This window comes from Piliocolobus tephrosceles, chromosome 16 (assembly GCF_002776525.5).
Source record: "Piliocolobus tephrosceles isolate RC106 chromosome 16, ASM277652v3, whole genome shotgun sequence".
Classification (NCBI taxonomy): domain Eukaryota; kingdom Metazoa; phylum Chordata; class Mammalia; order Primates; family Cercopithecidae; genus Piliocolobus; species Piliocolobus tephrosceles.
In genome coordinates, this window is record NC_045449.1 from 17919561 (window position 1) to 17941014 (window position 21454).

Sequence of the window (21454 nt, forward strand, 5' to 3'; positions counted from 1 at the left end):
CCTCCTGCGCACATCCCCAGTCAATCAGCATCACAAACGCACCTCGCCCCGCCCCCTCCACGCCGCGCCTCGGCGAGGAGACTACAAGTCCCAGCGGGCCGCTCGCGCACCCCGCCACGTGTTTTCTCCTCCCGCCAATGGGCGGAAGCGCCGCGTGAGCCTGCTCCCGCCCCCGCGGCTCGCCCGAGCCAATCGGAAGGGGCGGGGTGTGTGTGCGTGTGTGAGTGTGTCTGTGAGTGTCTGTGTGTGTGTATGTGTGCGCGAGGGCAAGTCGGGAGGGGGACCCAGCTCAGGACTGGGAGGCCCTGCTCGCAGGTCCCTAGGTCCCGGTGGCGGCCAGAGCGCTTGGTCCGCAGGCAGCGGGCGGGTGGTCGCCCCTCCCGCCCCCACCCCGCGCGTGCGCGCCCCGGCCTCTCCCTCCCCGCCACCCTCCTCGGCTCCCGCGCGGCGGCGGCGGTTCCTCTCCCACTCCCCCCAGCCCTGGCTCCGGGGGACCCCGCGATGCCCGTCCGCACCGAGTGTCCCCCGCCGGCCGGTGCCTCGGCTGCCTCCGCGGCCTCACTCATCCCGCCGCCGCCCATCAACACCCAGCAGCCCGGCGTGGCCACCAGTCTGCTCTACAGCGGCTCCAAGTTCCGCGGCCACCAGAAGAGCAAGGGGAACTCGTACGACGTAGAGGTGGTGCTGCAGGTGAGCGCCGGGCCGGGCCGGGCCGGGGCCCGAGGGCCTCCTCGCGGCGCTCACGGGCCGTGCCCGCCTCGGCTCCTCGAGCCCGCAGCCGCGGAACAGGCCCTCGCCGCCGGGGCCTCCTGCACCCGGCGCTTCCCACCCGGGACCTGCCCAGCCTGTGTCTCACACTCTCCGAGCCCCAGCCCTGACCTGCCCCTTCGGACCCGGAGCCCGTCGTGACCGGCTCCTGGCGGACCCCGAACACTCCCAGACTTGAAGCCCGTGACCGGTCCGTCTGGGATCCGGAAGCCCCTCATGACTAGGGAAAGGCCTGGGTCCTTCCTGCCCATGACCTGTCGTCCCTAGATCAGGGACTGCCACCAACCCTTTTCAGACCCTGAAGAACTCTCCATTGGTTTCACCAGACTCGGGACCCTCCCCGTGTCTGGGCCCATGTCAGATTCTCTCAGACCTGAGACATGCCCTCCCGCCCCTTCCTCAGTCCCAGGAATCCACAGACCCTGGGGTCTTCCTGCTCCTGAGATCTCCTTAGGAGGGCTTCATCAGACCCCCAGACGGGGGAGCGCCTAACCCACAACTGACTGGTCAGGCCCTGGCCCCACCTCAAGACCAGGCACTCACTCCCTGAGTGCTGCTCACCGTCTGCTGGGATGTTGTCTCCTGGGTCCCCTTTCCACTCACTGCTTCTGTCTCTTCATGGTCCAGGCACCCAACTCCTTCCAGCTTCTCTACCCCCAGGCCTCCTGCCCCTGCTGTGGGACCGACCACTTGCGGTCTTTTCCCAGTCAGTGTTCCTGGCCTCTATCCAGACTTCCCCATCCCATACCTTCGTCTTGCCCGATCGTGGTTCCAGGGGACCCTCTTTCCTATTCTTAACTGTTCTCAGCACAGGCACAGGGCTTCCTCTCAGTCTCTGGTACCCACGTACTGGGAAATCTAACTCACCCAATTTTAGTTCATGTCCAGTCGCCTCCCCCCATTTGACCTGGATTCCTGAATACCTGCTGCCAGTCCCTGATCAGCTTCAGAAGTACAGCTTCACCTGTCTGGGCCTTTCCCACACCTCACTCCTCTCAGGCTTGACACTTTTTGCCAGCTGAAATGGAGTAGCAGTGGTGAATACTCCTTTTTTTTTTTTTTTTTGAGACGGAGTCTCGCTCTGTCACCCAGGCTGGAGTGCAGTGGCCGGATCTCAGCTCACTGCAAGCTCCGCCTCCCGGGTTTTCGCCATTCTCCTGCCTCAGCCTCCCGAGTAGCTGGGACTACAGGCGCCCGCCACCTCGCCCGGCTAGTTTTTTGTATTTTTTAGTAGAGACGGGGTTTCACTGGGTTAGCCAGGATGGTCTCGATCTCCTGACCTCGTGATCCGCCCGTCTCGGCCTCCCAAAGTGCTGGGATTGCAGGCTTAAGCCACTGTGAATACTCCTTTTTATGTCCCTTCCCTACTAAACTCTTCCTCCTCTATACCTACGCCTGCCTGCCCGAGGACCCCTTTCCCCTTTCCTTTGCCCTTTTTTCCTTAGTCTGACACCTCGTCTGCCAGGCTGTTCCCAGAAGCCCCTCCAAACACCTGTCCCTCTGAAAGGCACTGTGTGCTGCCCCACTGCCCCTCTCCCTGCCCCCGGGTGTGAGGGTGGAACGTACCGTATATCTGTTCCTCAAGCTCTCCTTTTGGTCATTTAAAACAAATCTTAGTTTCACTTCTGAAGAGTAGGTCTCCCATCCAAAAGACAATGAGAGTCCCTTTTCTTTCTGCTAACTGCAGAGCACTCATCACTCTTTTATTCTCATATTGCTTTGTGGGAATAAATCGTTTTCTCTGCTTACTTGAAACAGCATCGTCATGTTAATCATGTCTTTGGGCTGTAAAGTTCTATCATGAGCCATGATATTTATTATAATGGAAAAACGATTGTGGCTGAAATATTTTTGTCTTCATAACTGTATGCCTAATGCGGTGATCCTCTTCTCTTTTTCTTAAAATGTGAGAGCCGAGTATGAGGGTACGGGGGTTTTTTGGTTTATTTTACACCTAATCATACAATTTTGGAGGTGAGATCCCTGGGTGGGTCACATTTGGGATGATCATGGATTTGTCCCTGTTGCTCAGTTTGATGGTTTCTGATGTAGTAGTAGACAACTGGCAGGATAGCCAGGCATCAAAGGGGAGTCTGCTTTGGCTACTGCAGCAACTGCTGCTCCCTTCTGTCATTAAGGTGTCACTTCTGAGCTCCTTTCAGAAGAATCATGAACCAGTGGAAGCTGTGGTTGAGTTGGGGCAGGGCTGATAGGTCTCAGGCAGCCCAGAGCAGAAACCTGGTGGATGACTGGGAGCCACTTGAGTAGGATGTCTGATGGTGGGGGTGGTGGTCATGCCAGTGAATGCTGCCCTACATCTGGATTGGTGAGCTGCTTGGTCATCATCACAACTAGTCAGTGGCATGTGAATTGCCCCATCATCTGGTTTTTCAGCCAGGACTAGTTTGTCAGACACAGCCTTCTTAGACTTACTTCTGCCTTTTATAACTCAGCTTCTTTTTGTTTCTTTTCGTTTGTTTTCTTTTCTTTCTTTTTGTATCTTTATTTAGATACAATTCACTTATTTAAAGTGTACAATTCAATAGTTTTTAGTATATTCACAGTTGTTTAACCACCACCACAACCTAATTTTAGAATATTTTTGTCACCCGAAAAGGAAACCTTGTAACCCTTAGCCATAACCCCCCTTCCAATGCTAGGCAACTGCTCATCTATTTTTGTTGTTGTTTGTCTATTCTGGACATTTCATATAATCATATAGTATTTGTCCGTTTGAGATTGGCTTCTTTCACTTAGCATAATGTCCTCGAGGTTCATCCATATCGTAATATGTATCAGCACTTATATTGCATTGTTCATTGTAAGAATTGTCCATTGAATGAATATACAATATTTTGTTTATCCAGTGATCAGTTGATAGACATTTGGGTTGTTTCCACTTCTGGCTACTATGAATAATACTGCTATGTACATTTATGTACAAGTTTTTATGTGGAGTATATTTCATTTCTGTAGATAACTACCTGGGAGTGGAATTGCTGGGTCACATGGTAACTCTGTTTTAACATTTTGAGAAACTGCCCCTGCATTGTTTTACATTTCCACCAGCAGTGGGTGAGGGTTCCAGTTTCTCCGCATCCTCGCCAACACTCACTGTTCATCTTTTTTATTGTAGCCGTCCTAGTGTTTTTGAAGTGGTCTCTCATTGTAGTCTTGATTTGAATTTCTATAATTACTGTGATGTTGTGCATCTTTTCATGTGTTTTTTGTGTTGTTGTTGTTGTTGTTGTTTTGGAGCATTTTCTTTTTTGTGATTCTAGTTTAAAGAGTTCCTCAAAGCTTTGTGAGTTTCTGACTGGGTCTCCTCTCCACCCCCAACTTACTGTGACTCCTCTTTCCTCCTCTGCCATCTAAGAAGCCAGCAGTAGAAGGGAGGCCTGGTCGCTGTGAAAGGAATATTTAAAAGAGCAGCCGTTGGACACAGCTGTGCTGTGAGACCTTGCTAAACGTGTGCCCTGTTATCTTTCTTGAGATGCTCGCCTGCCTTTTGGCAAAAGCTGTATGCATTGTGGTGTGTTTGAGTTCACCAACCATTATCAAGATCAATTTGGGCAGAAATAGAGAGACACTTGGTTGAATGGAGGCCAAGCTGAAATTCTGATTCTTGAGCATGTGATAATCCATGCAAAATGTTAGCCAATTTACATTTCAATTTTTAATCTTATTAGCAAGTATTCTTGCCACCTGATACCCTTTCCAGCAGCTGCGAAACCCCAAACTATATTGAATTCAATGAGAATTGCATACATGAAATTTAAAGACTCAGGTTAGAATTATGTGTCCTTTAATAAAAGTTATTTGCTGAACCATGTTAGTATGGATTAGCTGTTTTAGATAATGTCCAATGCCAAGGTTAGCAAATGAGGATATTTACAATGCTTTGGCAGTTTTCACAGGGAATACCTTTGTCACCAGCACCAAACTGTGAAGGTACTTTGGCTTCATTGAAGTTCGTTTGCTTTGGTACTGACATCATCTGGTTGACTAAGTTCATTACAGTTTTTAAGCATGGCTTACTATTTGATTTATGGTATAATTGGAAGTAATCAAGTTCACAAATGTGATAAATGCCACAAAACTATTCTAATTTCTTGAAATAAGACCTCACTTAACATTAAAATCTCAGTGTACCGCAGGTACCCTTGTACCTGGTTTCCTTTAATTCAAGGGTTTAACTTGTAAGTGAATCCAATTGTCATGAAATCTGAAACTCCCTATTCAGAACAAGTCTGTATAGATTTGAGTGAAATTCACATCAGGAGGAGTTTTGAGGTGACGTGGCTTCAGGTTGGTTAATTCAGAGGCCTACGATGGGCCCAGTTTTTTCCATCTTTCTATACTACCATCCTCAGCATTTCCTGGCCTATTTCTCACCTGCTGTCTACATGTCTGCCCCAGGACTGGGCACTCCATGCAGATACTGTCACCACCAGGAGACAAAAAAGCCATTTCTTCCTCATGCACCACTTCAAAAGCCAGGGATTTTTCACAGATGCACCCAGGAGACTTACACATCTGATGGGCCAGAAATGGGTCACTCACCCCTAAACACATGACTTGCAAGGGGATGGGGACACCTGTGTGCCTTAGATCCATCAGGTTGACCAAGTCTTATGTGGTAGGTAGGTATCAGAGCAAAAACTGGGCCCTGCCAGCATGAAAAAAGAGGAAATTGGTTGTTGGGTATGTATCCGGCAGTGTCTCAGCAACCAGTAATTGGTGACTGCTAAATCTCACAGTCTACTATGCCTGTTATTTCTATTTATTTTAGGCTCTTGACTCTTTTCATTAAGAAACACAGCATCCATATATAAAATGCACAGAGTGGACATTCACAATATAGTCAGAGTTTTGGTTGGCATTTTGGTTAATAACTGAAGTTTATACCATATAAGTCTTTATAGGACACCATTTCTGAAGAATCTGCCCATTTCATAAAGAAATAATGCAGGATGATATTTAGTGTAAAAACTAGAAGAGGAGCAAACCTCCTAGAACAATGATTGAGCAACACAGAAATAGAAAAAGGCTTGAAAGACATTAGAAAGACAGTCAAGCCTGAGGTTAGGGATGACACCATGTGTACAGGCAGTGACAGAGACCCTGTGCCCAGCAATGCTCAAGGTCTCTAGGTGACTGGGAGGCATGTGTTGAAGATAGCACAGAAAATGAATTTGAGTGGGCACCTCATTCCAGAAAGGCACTTCAGTCTCAAGATATTTAGCTAAAGGAAGTTGAGAGGGTCTTGGGATCACTTTGCTTCAGCAGAACAGGCATGTGTGTAGGGAGAACTTCTCAAGATCCCAGAGGCTGGATGAGCCTTGGGCTGCGCCGGGTGTTCACTGACCACCAGTCTGGCCTCACAGGATTTCCAGAGTACCCTCCTGCATGTCCCCTAGTAAGTTTATCTATTTGTAACAGGCTGCGTATCCTTTCTTTTCAGCACGTGGACACGGGGAACTCTTACCTTTGTGGGTACTTGAAGATTAAAGGCCTTACTGAGGTAAGTACTCACACGAACCAGTGCTGGAAAGTTCGTGATGTGAGGCTCCGCAGGCTCACTGGGGTTAAGGGCAGGCGGTCTCAACTCTTTGAGGCCTAATTAAAGCAGACTACTCCTGAGCATTGCTACTGTATAGGGAACATAAAGCAGGCAGTTTCAGTGTGTCCTGTTGAGAAGTGTACAGATTCACAAATCTTTTAAAGAAAAGTTTATAAGTACGTCAAAATTGTCACAACCAACACTATTGATTTTATTTTTAATCCTTTTTGGGGGAAAAATAATAAGAATATAGCTACCACCCTCATCATAAGTTTAACAGTTTCTAAGATAAGCATCAGTCCTATAAAAAACGAGATTTTAAGTTCCTTAAGCCTCTTAGTTCATAGGAACAATGAAAAGTTACTGTCTAGGCACAGTGGCTCGTGCCTGTAATCCCAACACTTTGAGAGTCCGAGGCATGCAGATCACTTGAGGTAGGGAGACCAACCTGGCCAACATGGTGAAACCCCATCTCTACTAAACATACAAAAAAAAAAAAAATTAGCCGGGCGTGGTAGCACGGACCTGTAGTTCCAACTACTTGGGAGGCTAAGACACAGAGAATCACTTGAACCAAAGAGGCAGAGGTTGCAGTGAGCCAAGATCACACCACTGCACTCCAACCTGGGCAACAGAGCAAGACCCTGTCTCAAAAAAAAAAAAAAGGAAAGTGACCATCTAGTTTCCAGCAGAAGTATCTGTTGTGCAGAGTATTTTCTTTTCTTTGAAGCAACTTTTTAAACCTCAGAACTCCTGGGACTTTAGAAAGCAAGGAGGAGCATCCTTTCTTTTCCATTAGCAAGGAAACAGGAAGTGGAAGGAGGTAGCTAGACTGGCCCTGTGAATGCTGGGAATGCCCAGGCTGGACCTAGCTGCAGGGGGCCTCTGGCCTTTGTCAGCTGTCATGGTCTGATGACCCAGCAGTATTTGGACGGAGTGCTGTGCTGTATGGCACAGTGGAAAGGAACTGGGGTGGCGTTCTTCTTCTGCCCCTTCCTCTATCTGTCACCTTTAACTTCTTTCAGTCTTACTCATCTGTGAAATTGAGAATTAAAAATTCCTGCTCCAACCTGGGTGCTGTGGCTCACACCTGTAATCCCAACATTTTGGGAGGTCAAAGCTGGAGGATCACTTGGGGCCAGGAATTCAAGACCAGCCTGGACAGCATAGCAAGACCTTGTTGCTACAAATAGTTTTTAAGAAATTAGCCAGGCATGGTGGTGTGTGCCTGTAGTCCTAGCTACTCGGAAGACTGAGGCTGGAGCATCACTTGAGGTAAGGATTTGAAGGCGGCAGTAAGCTGTGATTATGCCTGTGAATAGCCACTGCACTCCAGCCTGGGCAACCTAGGAAGATCCTCTCTCTTTAAAAAAAAATACTGGGGTCAAGCGTGGTGGCTCACGCCTGCAATCCCAGCACTTTGGGAGGCTGAGGTGGGTGGATCACCTGAGGTCAGGAGTTCAAGACCAGCCTGGTCAACATGGTGAAACCTCGTCTTTACTGAAAATACAAAAATTAGCTGGGCGTGGTGGCAGGCACCTGTAATCCCAGCTACTCAGGAGGCTGAGGCAGGAGGATCGCTTGAACCCAGGAGGTGAAGGTTGCAGTGAGCCGAGATTGCACCATTGCACTCCAGCCTGAGCAACGAGAGCAAAACTGTCTCAAAAAAAAAAAAAAAAGTCCTGCTCTAAGACAATCAGTGGACTTGTTCTGGGGGTAAGGAAAGAGTGTTAGAGAAAATGACAGACTCCAGTATGATACTAATATGTGATTCTCTTATAAAGTCCTGACAAGCCTCAGTCTTAAGACAGGTTTCTGGCTCCTGGTTCCTATCTGGTTTTCCTGCTTTTCTATTAGAAGCTTGACTGATTGAGGATCTCCTAAGAAGTTTGTTGTTGAGACAAAAGGTATTTCTTATTTAACTCGAGAATTGTATCAAATCAAGTAGGAGTAGAAATGATAGCAAAATACAGGATTCCAGCCTTTGTTTTTGTGGTAGGAGAAAAGATACTAAAACAGAATATGCTCAACTCTCAGGTAGCCACATACATTAGGTAACTGGGTGCAGAACACAAACACTGAATGTCATAAGGAAACCAGCAAGTGTGTAAGGCATTGGAATGTTAACGCTGACTCCAAAACTAGTCATTTGAGTGATAAGAAGCTGCACAAAGGCCGGGCACGGTGGCTCAAGCCTGTAATCCCAGCACTTTGGGAGACCGAGACGGGTGGATCACGAGGTCAGGAGATCGAGACCATCCTGGCTAACACGGTGAAACCCCATCTCTACTGAAAAATACAAAAAAAAACTAGCCGGGCGAGGTGGCGGGCGCCTGTAGTCCCAGCTGCTCGGGAGGCTGAGGCAGGAGAATGGCGTAAACCCAGGAGGTGGAGCTTGCAGTGAGCTGAGATCCGGCCGTTGCACTCCAGCCTGGGTGACAGAGCAAGACTCCGTCTCAAAAAAAAAAAAAAAAAAAAGAAGCTGCACAGAAATGGTAAGTAGCATTGGAAATCTTGAAGAAGTATACAGAAATGCTAATGGCATTGAGCTCTCCTTTGGGAGCAAGTAGCCCTTCCTTTAGGAAGCCCCTGTCGAGAGCAGCAGTCAGGCTCCTTTGAGGAGGGGCCATTGACAATGGCCCTTCATTGGGGGCTAACGCAAGGGGAGACCTAGGCTCTTAACAGAACCTCTGCAGATGGTGTGGCCTTGATGAACACATACCCTCCCCAGAGTTGCCTGTTCCTGGTCGAGCAATAAATAAACCACATTATGCTGCTGCAGGGGTGTTGAGTTAAAGCAAGTCCTGCTCAGGCCTTAGATGTAGAAGAATTCTTTTTAAATAATGTTTTTTAGTAGCTTTATTGAGATATATTCACATACCATACATTTCACCCTTTTAAAGTATACAGTTCATTGGTTTTTAGTGTATTCACAAAGTTGTACAACTATGTGGTAAATTTTTTTTTTTTCTTTTTGAGATGGAGTCTCACTTAGTTGCCCAGACTGGAGTGCAGTGGCGCGATCTCGGTTCACTGCAAGCTCCACCTCCCGGGCTCACGCCATTCTCCTGCCTCAGCCTCCAGAGTAGCTGGGACTACAGGTGCCTGCCACCACGCCTGGCTAAGTTTTTGTATTTTTAGTAACGACAGGGTTTCATTGTGCTAGCCAGGATGGTCTCGATCTCCTGTCCTCGTGATCCACCCATCTCGGCCTCCCATAGTGCTGGGATTACAGGCATGAGCCACCATGCCTGGCAAAATATCAAATTTTTAATTTAATTAAACTATAATTTGGGTTTTAGTCATAGTAGTTGTCTTCCTCATGTATACAATGTGGAAAAGTATCTACTAAAATGAAGATAGGCCAGGAACAGTGGCTCACGCCTATAATCCCAGCACTTTGGGAGGCTGAGGCAGGTGGATCACCTGAGGTCAGGAGTTCAAGACCGCTTGGACAACATGGTGAAATACCGTCTCTACTAAAAATACAAAAATTAGCTGGGCGTGGTGGTGTGCACCTGTAATCCCAGCTACTCAGGGGGCTGAGGCAGAAGAATCGCTTGAACCCAGGAGGCAGAGTTTGTGGTGAGTCCAGATCCTGCCACTGGACTCCAGCCCGGGCAACAGAGTGAGACTTTGTTTCAAAAAATAAAAAAAAGGAGATAAATGGCCTCTTAGCTACCTCACAAACAAGCACAGCTTTTTTTTTTTTTAGGCTTGGGCATATATGTGCAGGTTTGTTACATAGATAAATTTATGTCACGGTTTACCTATATAGCAGTTGTACAGATTATTTTGTCACCCAGGTACTAAGCCTAGTACTCAATAGTTATTTTTTCTGCTCCTCTCCCTTCTCCCATCCTCTACCCTCAAGTAGGCCCCATTGTCTGTTCTTCCCTTCTTTTTTTTTTTTTTTTTTTTTTTTTGAGATGAAGTCTCGCTCTGTTGCCTAGGCTTGAGTGCAATGGTGCAATATCCGCTCACTGCAACCTCTGCCTCCCACGTTCAAGCAGTTCTCCTGCTCAGCTACCCAGGTAGCTTGTACCACCACGCCAGGCTGAATTTTTTTTGTACTTTTGGTGGAGATGGGGTTTCACCATGTTGGCTAGGCTGGTCTCGAACTCTTGACCTCAGGTGATTTGCCTGCCTCGGCCTCCCAAAGTGCTGGGATTATAGGCGTGAGCCTGTTGTTTCCTTCTTTGTGCCCATGAGTTCTCATCATTTAGCTCCTACTTACAAGGGTGGTATTTGGTTTTCTGTTCCTGCATTAGTTTGCTAAGGATAATGGCCTCTAGCTCTATCCATGTTCACGCAAAAGACATTATCTCATTTCTTTTTATGGCTGCATAGTATTCCTTGGTGTGTATATACCACGTTTTCTTTATCCAATCTGTCATTGATGGGCATTTAAGTTGACCCATGTTTTACTGTTGTGAATAGTGCTACAGTGAACATTTGCATGCATGTGTCTTTATAGTAGAATGATTTATATTCCTCTGGGTATATACCCAATAATGGGATTGCTGGGTCCAATGGTAGTTCTGTTTTTAGCTCTTTGAGGAATTGCCACATTGCAAAACAGAGCTTTAAAGTTTGTTTTCATGCCTTCTGGAAATGAAATTCTAGAAATGTAAAGAATAAATGTCAAATAACATTCCTTTTGCACTTTTGAGCCATCTGTCAGTCAAGAGAGGCAACCTTTCTGGGGAACCAGCAGCTTTCAGGGGGTACCTGGGAACCCAGCCTTTGGGGGCCTGTGGGCAGGCCCCCCATTTACTCATTACTTGGGTTTGGAAGGATTGGAAGCTCCAGCTGAAGGTGTGCTACACTTGTGCTGAACTAGGGAGACAGGTCATACCTACTAAAACTCACAAAAACAAAAGTGCCAGTTTTTGTCATAGTATGAGATTCCTGTGTGTTCCAGAAGTTCCCGTTGACTTATCGGCCGATTGAATGTCAGTCCCCCAGAAGACAGGTCTACATGGAAAGTCGTGGTACCCATCACCAGAGAGTTTTGGGTGAGCCTGGAATCAGTGAGAGGATTAGTTGGGGGACTTAAATGGCTGACAACAGTCAGACCCACCACGGGATGCTCACTCCTGCTTTTGCTGCCTCTCTTACTCATTTCTCGATATCCTTTCTTCTGACATGGTTTTTTCATCTGCTCTATCAATTACTCCTCATTGGGCTGTAATAAAGTGCTTGAATTTCCTGTTCCTGCTCTGAGAATATTTTATCTTTTTGGTGACTTCTGTACACACTGAATCTCATTTATTAGGTATTTATTTTGTTTAATTCTCAAAGTTTGAGGGTGCCCTGTAGTCACCCTGATATACTGCCTAAAGTATGTTTACAAAGAAGTCAGTGCAGAATTACTCATTAGGAAAACTAGTGATTTAAACCGTAAGTGTTTTAATCGTATTAGGACCTTCTCCCCACCCCTCCCTTTTTTAAAAATAGAGACCAGGTCTTACTATGCTGCCCAAGCTGGTCTTGATCTCCTAGGCTCGAGCGATCCTCCTGCCTTGGCCCCCTAAAGTGCTGGCATTACAGTTGTGAGCCACCAGGCTTGGCCTTGTATTAAAACCTCTATCATTTCATCCTGTCCCTTTCAGGGAAGTTCAGAAAAAAAGATTAAAGCTTGAAACTCGGAAAAATAATATAAATAGCTTCTAGTTGGCTCATGCCTGTAATCCCAGCACTTTGGGAGGCCGAGGCGGATGGATCATGAGGTCGGGAGTTCAAGACCAGCCTGGCCAACATGGTGAAACCCCGTCTGTACTAAAAATACAAAATTAGCCAGGCATGGTGGCAGGCACCTGTAATCCTAGCTACTCGGGAAGCTGAGACAGAGAATTGCTTGAACCCGGGAGGCGGAGGTTGCAGTGAGCCAAGATCGTGCCACTGCACTCCAGCCTGGGCGACAGAGAGAGACTGTATCTCAAAATAAAACAAAAAAAGCTTCTAGTTTAAAATATCAAATTCAAGTGCTGATTTATTGAGAACTTTTTCCTTAGTAGTCTTTCCTAGAACAGATTATAATTAAACGTTAGCTTATACCGGCTGGGCGTGGTGGCTCACGCCTGTAATCCCAGCACTTTGGGAGGCTGAGGCAGGCGGATCACGAGGTCAGGAGATCAAGACCATCCTGGCTAACATGGTGAAATCCCGTCTCTACAAAAAATACAAAAAATTAGACGGGCGTGGTGGCATGCGTCTGTAATCCCAGCTACTCGGGAGGCTGAAGCAGGAGAATCACCTGAACCTGGGAGGCAGAGGTTGCAGTGAGCCGAGATCGCGCCACTGCATTACATCCTGGGCAACAGAGGGAGACTCCATTCCAAAAAAAAAAAAAAGTTAGCTTATACCTTAAAAATTAGGTTTACATTTAGGAACATTTCTCCTCATTTTTTCAGTCTGTGTATTTAAATATTTATGTGAAGAATCCAGCAACAGTGTTAGGATAGAGGGGTTGTGGATTTGGAGCAGTGTTAGATTTATCGTATTTTAGGTTCACTGTTAAGGAAACAGATCCCCTCCATGGTATCATCCTAAAGCAGGCCTCCTGAGTCACCTGCAGTGGTGGTGATGTTCTGTTTCCTGGGAGCCTCTGCGCCAGTGGCTTTTACTGTGGCAGCCTCTCTCAGGAATGTCCTGCACTACATGGAGGCCAGGTTGGTAGATGTGGCAAAGCCATCAGAACGAGGTGTTTGATGCAGAATAAGAAGGGCTTACATCTGATCTGAAGGAAAAACATGGGCCTCTGCAGTCCTCGACATTAGGACTGTAATCTGTGGTTTGCCAGGCCAGTGACTGTCATAACCGTGCTCCTGGCAGACACCAGGGGCTTGGCAAGGTAGCCTGAGGGGTGGGTGGTTGGTTGGTTTCTACAAATGCAGGGAAATTGTAGACTTTTTACTGTGTTAACTTTTTGTCTTATTAATCTTTTTGAAAATCATTGGTGCCTACTTACTAACGCATGAACAAAGAGCAATTAACAAAGCACCCAAACCAGCACTTGGCTTCTTGCTTACGTTTTCAACGGCGTGGTTTTTACATTCAGACACGATTTACATATGTTTTCCTCATAGAAATTGTTCTTAGTTCATGTGTTTTTCCTCATATAAGTTGTTCTTAGTTCATGTGACAATTAAATGTATCGCTATATATCAAGGTATTCTAAGACTACCTTCAGGGACCATTTCTATAGTTCATTACTAGAAGTTTCTCTGAACATGTAGAACACTGAAAAAAGTATTTAATTTTTCTTTTTTTTTTTTTTTTTGAGACAGTTTCACTCTTATTGCCCAGGCTGGAGTGCAATGACATGATCTCAGCTCACTGCAAACTCCGCTTCTGGGTTCAAGCAGTTCTCCTGCCTCAGCCTCCCAAGTAGCTGGGATTACAGGCATGCGCCACTACGCCCGGCTAATTTTGTATTTTTAGTAGAGATGAGGTTTCTCCATGTTCGTGAGGCTGGTCTTGAACTCCCAATCTCAGGTGATCCTCCCACCTCAGCCTTCCAAAGTGCTGGGATTACAGGCATGATCCTCTGCGCCCGGCCAAAATAAAAGGTATTCTAGGCTGGGTGCGGTGGCTCACACCTGTAATTCTAGCACTTTGGGAGGCCAAGGCGGGTGGATCACCTGAGGTCAGAAGTTTGAGACCAGCCTGGCCAACATGGTAAAACCCTGTCTCTACTAAAAATACAAACATTAGCTGGGCGTGGTGGCAGCCACCTGTAATCCCAGCTACTCAGGAGGCTGAGGTAGGAGAATTGCTTGAACCCAGGGTGTGGGAGGAGGTTGCAGTGAGCCGAGATTGTGCCACTGCACTCCAGCCTGGGTGACAGAGCAAGACTGTCTCAGGAGGAAAAAAAAAAAAAGGTATTCTACCCCAAAATCCACCCCTAGAACCTTGGAGAATTGGTATAAAAGGGACAAATGACTGAGCCAATTGGAGAACCAGTGGTTTGAGAGAGCCTTAGCGGTAAGCACAGGGATTTTGGAGCCTCTTTGGGTCTAACCTTGGAAAGTAAAATCTACTGGCCGGGCGCGGTGGCTCAAGCCTGTAATCCCAGCACTTTGGGAGGCCGAGACGGGTGGATCACGAGGTCAGGAGATCGAGACCATCCTGGCTAACACGGTGAAACCCCGTCTCTACTAAAAATACAAAAACTAGCCGGGCGAGGTGGCGGGCGCCCGTAGTCCCAGCTACTCGGGAGGCTGAGGCAGGAGAATGGCGTAAACCCGGGAGGCGGAGCTTGCAGTGAGCTGAGACCCGGCCACTGCACTCCAGTCCGGGCGACAGAGCGAGACTCCGCCTCACAAAAAAAAAAAAAAGAAAGTAAAATCTACTAAGTTATGATCTGCTTTGTATGCTAGAATATTCAAAATTTACTTGTGGAAACATCCAAATTCTTTTCTAAGAGACTAGCACATAGCAAGTGAAGTCAAAGAAGGGCTGTCTGCTGCTGGCAAAATCCAGGAAACCCTTCATTCTCTGGGTGATTTCGATTCAGGTCCATTGCCACAGTTTGTTGGCAAACTGGCTGGATCTAACTCTGGTTTGGGTTGTCAGGTAGCAGTGTCAAGGTACTGGAAAGAAGTTAAAGCAAAGTTGATTCTTCCTTTGTAAAAGGGTTAAAAACTCTCAGTCACCATCTTATTTTGATATTTGGGTTTTTACCATAGGAGTATCCAACCCTTACGACCTTCTTTGAAGGAGAAATAATCAGCAAAAAACACCCTTTCTTAACTCGCAAGTGGGATGCAGATGAAGATGTTGATCGGAAACACTGGGTGAGTAAATCTGATCTGCGCTGTGTCATCCAGGGGCTGCTAGAGAACTGAAGAAATGCTGGGAGCCAGAGACCTTGTCCCTTATTGGGGATTATTGGGGCTTTGCAGCCAAGTAAAAGGTTGCGCTGCACACAGACCTCAGTTGTTCCATCTTCCTTATGAGAAGAGTTTAAATACGGTCTGACCTGCTGCTTAAATAGCAAATGGTGGTCTGATGATAGCAACCCCAGAGTTTCAGCCAGAACTTTGCTCAGCTATCAGAATCTTAACAGTGTCCTCCTATCCTTCCCACCTGTTTGTCTATCTTCTGTCCACTGTTACTTTCAAATCACCTCTGCTTGGGGAAAACCCTGTGAAACATGCAGTGATGACCTCTGGCTTTGGGGCTGGCATGAGATGGAGATGATGTTGTGGGAATCCCCTCCCGCTGGCTTATCAGGGCAGAGCCACATCGTTTCTTTTTATCCTAGCACCTGACAGACAAGTATAGTCTTGTCTTAAGTACACCCCTATAAATCCTACTGCCCCTGCTTTTTAACTGTCAAGTGTAGAGCATTCTCACTCAGTGGTAGTGAATGCTTCAAGACAACTCAGAGTTAGTGTCCTGGGATCTTTTCATTGGTTGTCATATAAGTACCATGTCTTCAAAAATCAGTTTCTTGGCTGGGCGCAGTGGCTCGCACCTGTAATACCAGCACTTTAGGAGGCTGAGGCGGGTGGATCATGAGGTCAAGAGATCGAGACCATCCTGGTTAACACGATGAAACCCCATCTCTACTAAAAAATACAAAAAATTAGCCAGGTGTGGTGGCATGTGCCTGTAGTCCCAGCTACTCGGGAGGCTGAGGCAGGAGAATGGTGTGAACCCGGGAGGCGGAGCTTACAGTGAGCCGAGATCGCGCCACTGCACTCCAGCCTGGGCAACAGAGTGAGACTCCATCTCAAAAAAAAAAAAGAAAAAAAAGTCAGTTTCTCAACCTGTCTGGTAACCTTTTGCTTTAGTTGACCATGGTGATGTGAATTTTTGTTTAACACTGGAGAAGTTCAATGGGTTTACCCTCCGTAAACCAACCAGAAATGGCTGTGTCAGTAGTGAAGATTCTAGAACTCGTTCTTCCCATTGCCTCTCACACCTGGCTGTCTAAACTCTCCCCTGGTTCTGGCACAGCAGTCTGTGGAGAGAACTCCCGCAGACCGTTGTCTTGAGTTCACCTCACTAGAGATCAGTTGCTTTGCTTACTAATGTTTTTTATTTTTTTATTTTATTAAAAAAATTTTTGGCTGGGCACGGTGGCTCAAGCCTGTAATCCCAGCACTTTGAGAGGCCGAGACGGGCGGATCACGAGGTCAGGAGATCGAGACCATCCTGGCTAACACGGTGAAACCCCGTCTCTACTAAAAATACAAAAAAACTAGCTGGGTGAGGTGGCGGGCGCCTGTAGTCCCAGCTACTCCGGAGGCTGAGGCAGGAGAATGGCGTAAACCCGGGGGGCGGAGCTTGCAGTGAGCTGAGATCCGGCCCCCGCACTCCGGTCCGGGCGGCAGAGCAAGACTCTGCCTCAAAAAAAAAAAAAAAAAAATACAAAATTAGCCAGGTGGCCTGTAATCCCAGCACTTTGGGAGGCCGAGACGGGCGGATCACGAGGTCAGGAGATCGAGACCATCCTGGCTAACACGGTGAAACCCCGTCTCTACTAAAAAATACAAAAAACTAGCCGGGCGATGTGGCGGGCGCCTATAGTCCCAGCTACTCGGAAGGCTGAGGCAGGAGAGTGACATAAACCTGGGAGGCGGAGCTTGCAGTGAGCTGAGATCCGGCCACCGCAGTCCAGCCTGGGCGACAGAGCGAGACTCCGTCTCAAAAAAAAAAAAAAAAAATTTTTTTTAGAGTTGGGGTCTTGCTGTGTTGTCCATGCTGGAGTGCAATGGCATGATAATAACTCACTGCAGCCTCAACCTCCTGGGCTCAAATAATCCTCCTACCTCAGCACCCTGAGTAGCTAGAACTACAGGCACGTTCCACCACACCCAGCTCATTTTCTTTTTGCAGAGACAGGGTCTCACTATGTTACCCAGGCTGGTCTTGAATTCCTAGTCTTAAGTGATCCTCCTGCCTTGGCCTCCCAAAGTGCTGGGATTATAGGTGTGAACCACTGCACCCAACCTGTTTTTTTGGTTTTTCTTTTTTGGGTGTTTTTGTTTTGTTTTATTCTGTTTTGTTTTTGTTTGTTTGTTTTTTGAGATGGAGTCTTGCTCTGTTGCCCAGGCTGGAGTGCAGTGGCGCAATCTCGGCTCACTGCAAGCTCTGCCTCCTGGGTTCACACCATTCTTCTGCCTCAGCCTCCCAAGTAGCTGGGACTGCAGGCGCCTGCCACCACACCCGACTAATTTTGTGTACTTTTAGTAGAGATGGGGTTTCACCATGTTAGCCAGGATGGTCTCGATCTCCTGACCTCGTGATCCGCCCACCTCAGCCTCCCAAAGTGCTGGGATTACAGGCATGAGCCACCGTGCCCAGCCTGGTTTTGTTTTGAGACAGTCTCACTCTGTCACCCAGGCTGGAGTTCGTGGCATAATCTCAGCTCACTGCAACCTCCGCCTCCCAGATTCAGGTTATTCTCATCTCTCAGCCTCTTGAGTAGCTGGGATTACAGACGTGCGCCACCACACCTGGCTAATTTTTGTATTTTTAGTAGAGACAAGGTTTCGCCATGCTGGCCAGGCTGGTCTTGAACTCCAGGTCTCAAGTAATCCACCTGCCTTGGCCTCCCACAGTGCTGGGATTACAGGCGTGAGCCACCATGCCCAGCCCCAAGCTGTTTTATACTTGAGTAAGAAAAGGAGATTGATCAAATACTGAGGTTCAGTTAAATTTAAATTTAAACTTGAGCTTTTTAGAGCATTTTTTGAATTCTGTATATTTTGATTGTTGTAGCAAATGGACATTAATAGCTAGACAGTCATTTGTGTCTCTCTGTGATACAAGAGAATGCACATGACCTGAGTATCCAGAAGGTTGCGGGAGCCCAAGTGGTGTATGAAGGTGCTAGGCACCAGCAGGTGGAGTTGGAAGGGCTCCCTGGTACCATCTGCACCCACCCCTGCCCAGCGCTAGGCTCTTCCTGCATGGCTTGCTGCCTCACAAGATGGCTCCTTCCTGTCCTGTACAGCCCCAGAGTAGAAGGTTCTTCCTTGTAGTAAACCACAGCCTCTCTCTCATTCAATTCTATTTTCCATTTTATATTGGTCCTGCAAAAAGCAAAGTCTTTGAAGCCCAGTGACACTTGGTTTTAGGCTAGGTTGACTACAAATTAAATATTTGGAAAGCAATTCTTAATTTTCCCATTGACCTCCATTAGGACACTGGAAGAGATCTGGGTCTGCAGACTCTGCTAGACTGGATTGAAACATTTTGGGTGAGAGAAGAACTAAGAAGGCCACCCTTGGTACTGGCATGTGAGGTGTGGTTGAGCCAGGGAGCTGAGCCTATGGAGTGCTTCCTTCTCCAGCAGTTTGTGGCTGCTTTTTTAGTACTCAGCATTTCCCCTAACTTTCCCCACTCATGGAGGACTCCCAGGTTCCCACGTGGGACTCCTGGAGCTCTGTACTGCATCTGGGTTTGTCTGAGATTTACAATGTCGAATACACTTCACCTAGGCTGTCATTTTTTCATTATAAACTAGAATCAGAGATATTGTATTGCACCCTCAGATTTTCCTGAGTGGTATTTAAGTTGCTATTATAGTAGTGCTGTAAAGTCAAGATTCCATATATTCAGTCTACATAGGATAAAAATGTCTATGTGACACTGGGTGTGGTGGCTCACGCCTGTAATGCCAGCACTTTGGGAGGCCGAGACAGATGGATCACCTGAGGTCAGGAGTTCGAGAACAGCCTGGCCAACATGGTGAAACCCCATCTCTACCAAAAATATAAAAATTAGCCAGGCATGGTGACACACGCCTGGAATCCCAGCTACTCAGGAGGCTGAGGCAGAAGAGTCACTTGAACCTGGGAAGCGGAGGTTGCAGTGAGCTGAGATCGTGCCATTGCACTCCAGCCTGAGCAACAAGAGTGAGACTTTGTCTCAAAAAATAATAATAAAATAAATCTATGTGACAAAATCTATGACTTAGTATCTCTGTATCTTGATTTTTTATTTAAGATGTTTTCTTATCAAATTAACACGTGCTTATTTAAAAATATTTGAAAAAATAGAAAAGCTGGAGGAAAAGGAGTCATCTATGCCAACACCTAAAACTAAAATGCTGTTAACCTCTTCCTGAGTCTCTTTTGGGTATACAGTGCATACTTGTTTTTTGTCTTTTTTAAAAATGGGATCATAAGATACAGTTTTGTAACCTATTCCTGATCTCCTATTGTAAATGTAGACTCAGCCCTCCATATATGTGGGTTTTGTATCTGTGTATTCAACCAGCCACAGTTTGAAAATATTTGAAAAAAAAATTGCATCTGTACTGATGATGTATAGATTTTTTCTTTTTCTTTTTTTTTTTTTTTTTTTTTTTTTGAGACAGAGTCTGCTCTGTTGCCCAGGCTGGAGTGCAGTGGCGCGATCTCGGCTCACTGCAAGCTCTGCTCTCAGGTTCAGGCCATTCTCCTCCTCAGCCTCCCAAGTAGCTGGGACTACAAGCAGCCACCACCACACCTGGCTAATTTTTTTGTATTTTTAGTAGAGACAGGGTTTCACCATGTTAGCCAGGATGGTCTTAATCTCCTGACCTCGTGATTTGCCCACCTCAGCCTCCCAAAGTGCTGGGATTACAGGTGTGAGCCACTGCGCCTGGCAGATGTATAGATTTTTTGTTCTTGATATTTTTCCCTGAACAATACAGTATAACCACTATTTACTTAGTATTTACATCAAATTAGGTATTGTAAGTAATCTAGAGATGCTATAAAGTATAGGGGAGGATGCTTGTAGGTTATCTGCAAATACTGCACTGTTTTATATCTGGGACTTAAGCATCTGCAGATGTTGGTATTCATGGGGGTCTTGGAACCAATCCCTCACAGATATTGAAGGACAAGGCTAAGTAGTGTCTACTTAGCTAGCTGGCCCAAGCCCCTAGATCATGCAGAGACACAAGTTTCACAAAGCTCTTTTCTCTGAGGCTGGGCAGGCTGTTTCTAAGCTGTTCTGCATGGCTCTTTTTGCTACTTTGGATTTACTTGCAGAGGTCTTCTCATTAATTGTTCTTAGCTTTCATCTGTTTATTTTGCCTGTCTGTTCACCATTCCCATCCTTTGGCCTTTTCCTCAGCCATGTTAACAAGGCAGGCATAGGGCAGTGGGGCCTCAGCTGGAGTCCAAGTATCTGCCCCAGGGTTGAGTCTGCATTCACTGGGGTGACCATAGGGTGTCATCTGTTACTTGGCCTTAGCTGCCCTTTTGGGAACTGCATCCCCAGCTGTCATGCCTTGGGAAGGTGAGTGTACCTGGGCACATAAGCATAGTTCTGAGAGCAGCCTCTCCTTCTCTTAGTCAATTGGCACACTCTCTTTTCTGCTTTCAGGGCAAGTTTCTGGCTTTTTATCAGTATGCAAAATCATTTAACTCAGATGACTTTGATTACGAAGAGCTGAAGAATGGAGACTACGTCTTCATGAGGTGGAAGGTAAGGTCCCGCCAGGTGGCCCCTCAGACTCCCAACAAGCCAGGCCCTGTACTGCACCTACATACCCACTCTAACCAAGGGCTCCCCATGTCCAGTGCTCATCACAGCTGGTTGTCATGGCAAAGTCTTCATGGCAGGGTCTTTGCACACTTATAAAAAGTGGGCACAGCTCAGGGCACGCACTGGTTAACTGCTGATGTCCCAGACAGCTCCTTCTCACTGAGCTTTTGGTGGGTAGCAAGTGGATTTGGGCCTAGGTGACCGCCTCTAACGTTGTCTTCTCCCTTTCCTTTCTCCCACCCAAGAATCTTATTGAACCCCCAGGTTGAATCACTCCAGGTGTTCTTTGGATTCAAGGCAGAGCCAAACTTCCTTTGAACATAGTCAGATCCCTCTACGGGCTTAAACACCATCCGTGGGCCGGGTCCCCTCCACCACATCCTTTTCCCAGAGGTCAGGAAAGTCTCACCTCCTCTACTTCCCTCCAGCTCAGGAAATGAGGGACCGGGAATGGAATGCGGGTTTTTGACTCAGCAGCCCTCAGAGAGCCCCACCTGAATGACTTGATGGATTGGCTTTTAGCTGCGAGATCATTTGTGCTCTCTGCTTTGATAACGTGATATTTACAGCCCCAGAATAGCAAAATCAGGAAGCCAGTTTGTTAAATAACTTTGAGAACATACA

At 47.0% G+C, this 21454-nt stretch overlaps 1 protein-coding gene across 1 annotated transcript in view; it reads left to right on the forward strand.

Moving 5' to 3' along the window:
- The first annotated feature begins 98 nt into the window (after positions 1–98).
- The window catches only part of GID4 (GID complex subunit 4 homolog), a 28858-nt gene continuing 7502 nt past the window's right edge, over positions 99–21454 (forward strand). Inside the window, exons 1-4 of the mRNA XM_023191746.1 lie at positions 99–690; positions 6233–6292; positions 15025–15132; positions 20669–20770. Of these exons, the coding sequence (XP_023047514.1) occupies positions 253–690; positions 6233–6292; positions 15025–15132; positions 20669–20770 (708 nt within the window). The 5' untranslated portion in view covers positions 99–252. The remainder of the gene's footprint in view (positions 691–6232; positions 6293–15024; positions 15133–20668; positions 20771–21454) is intronic.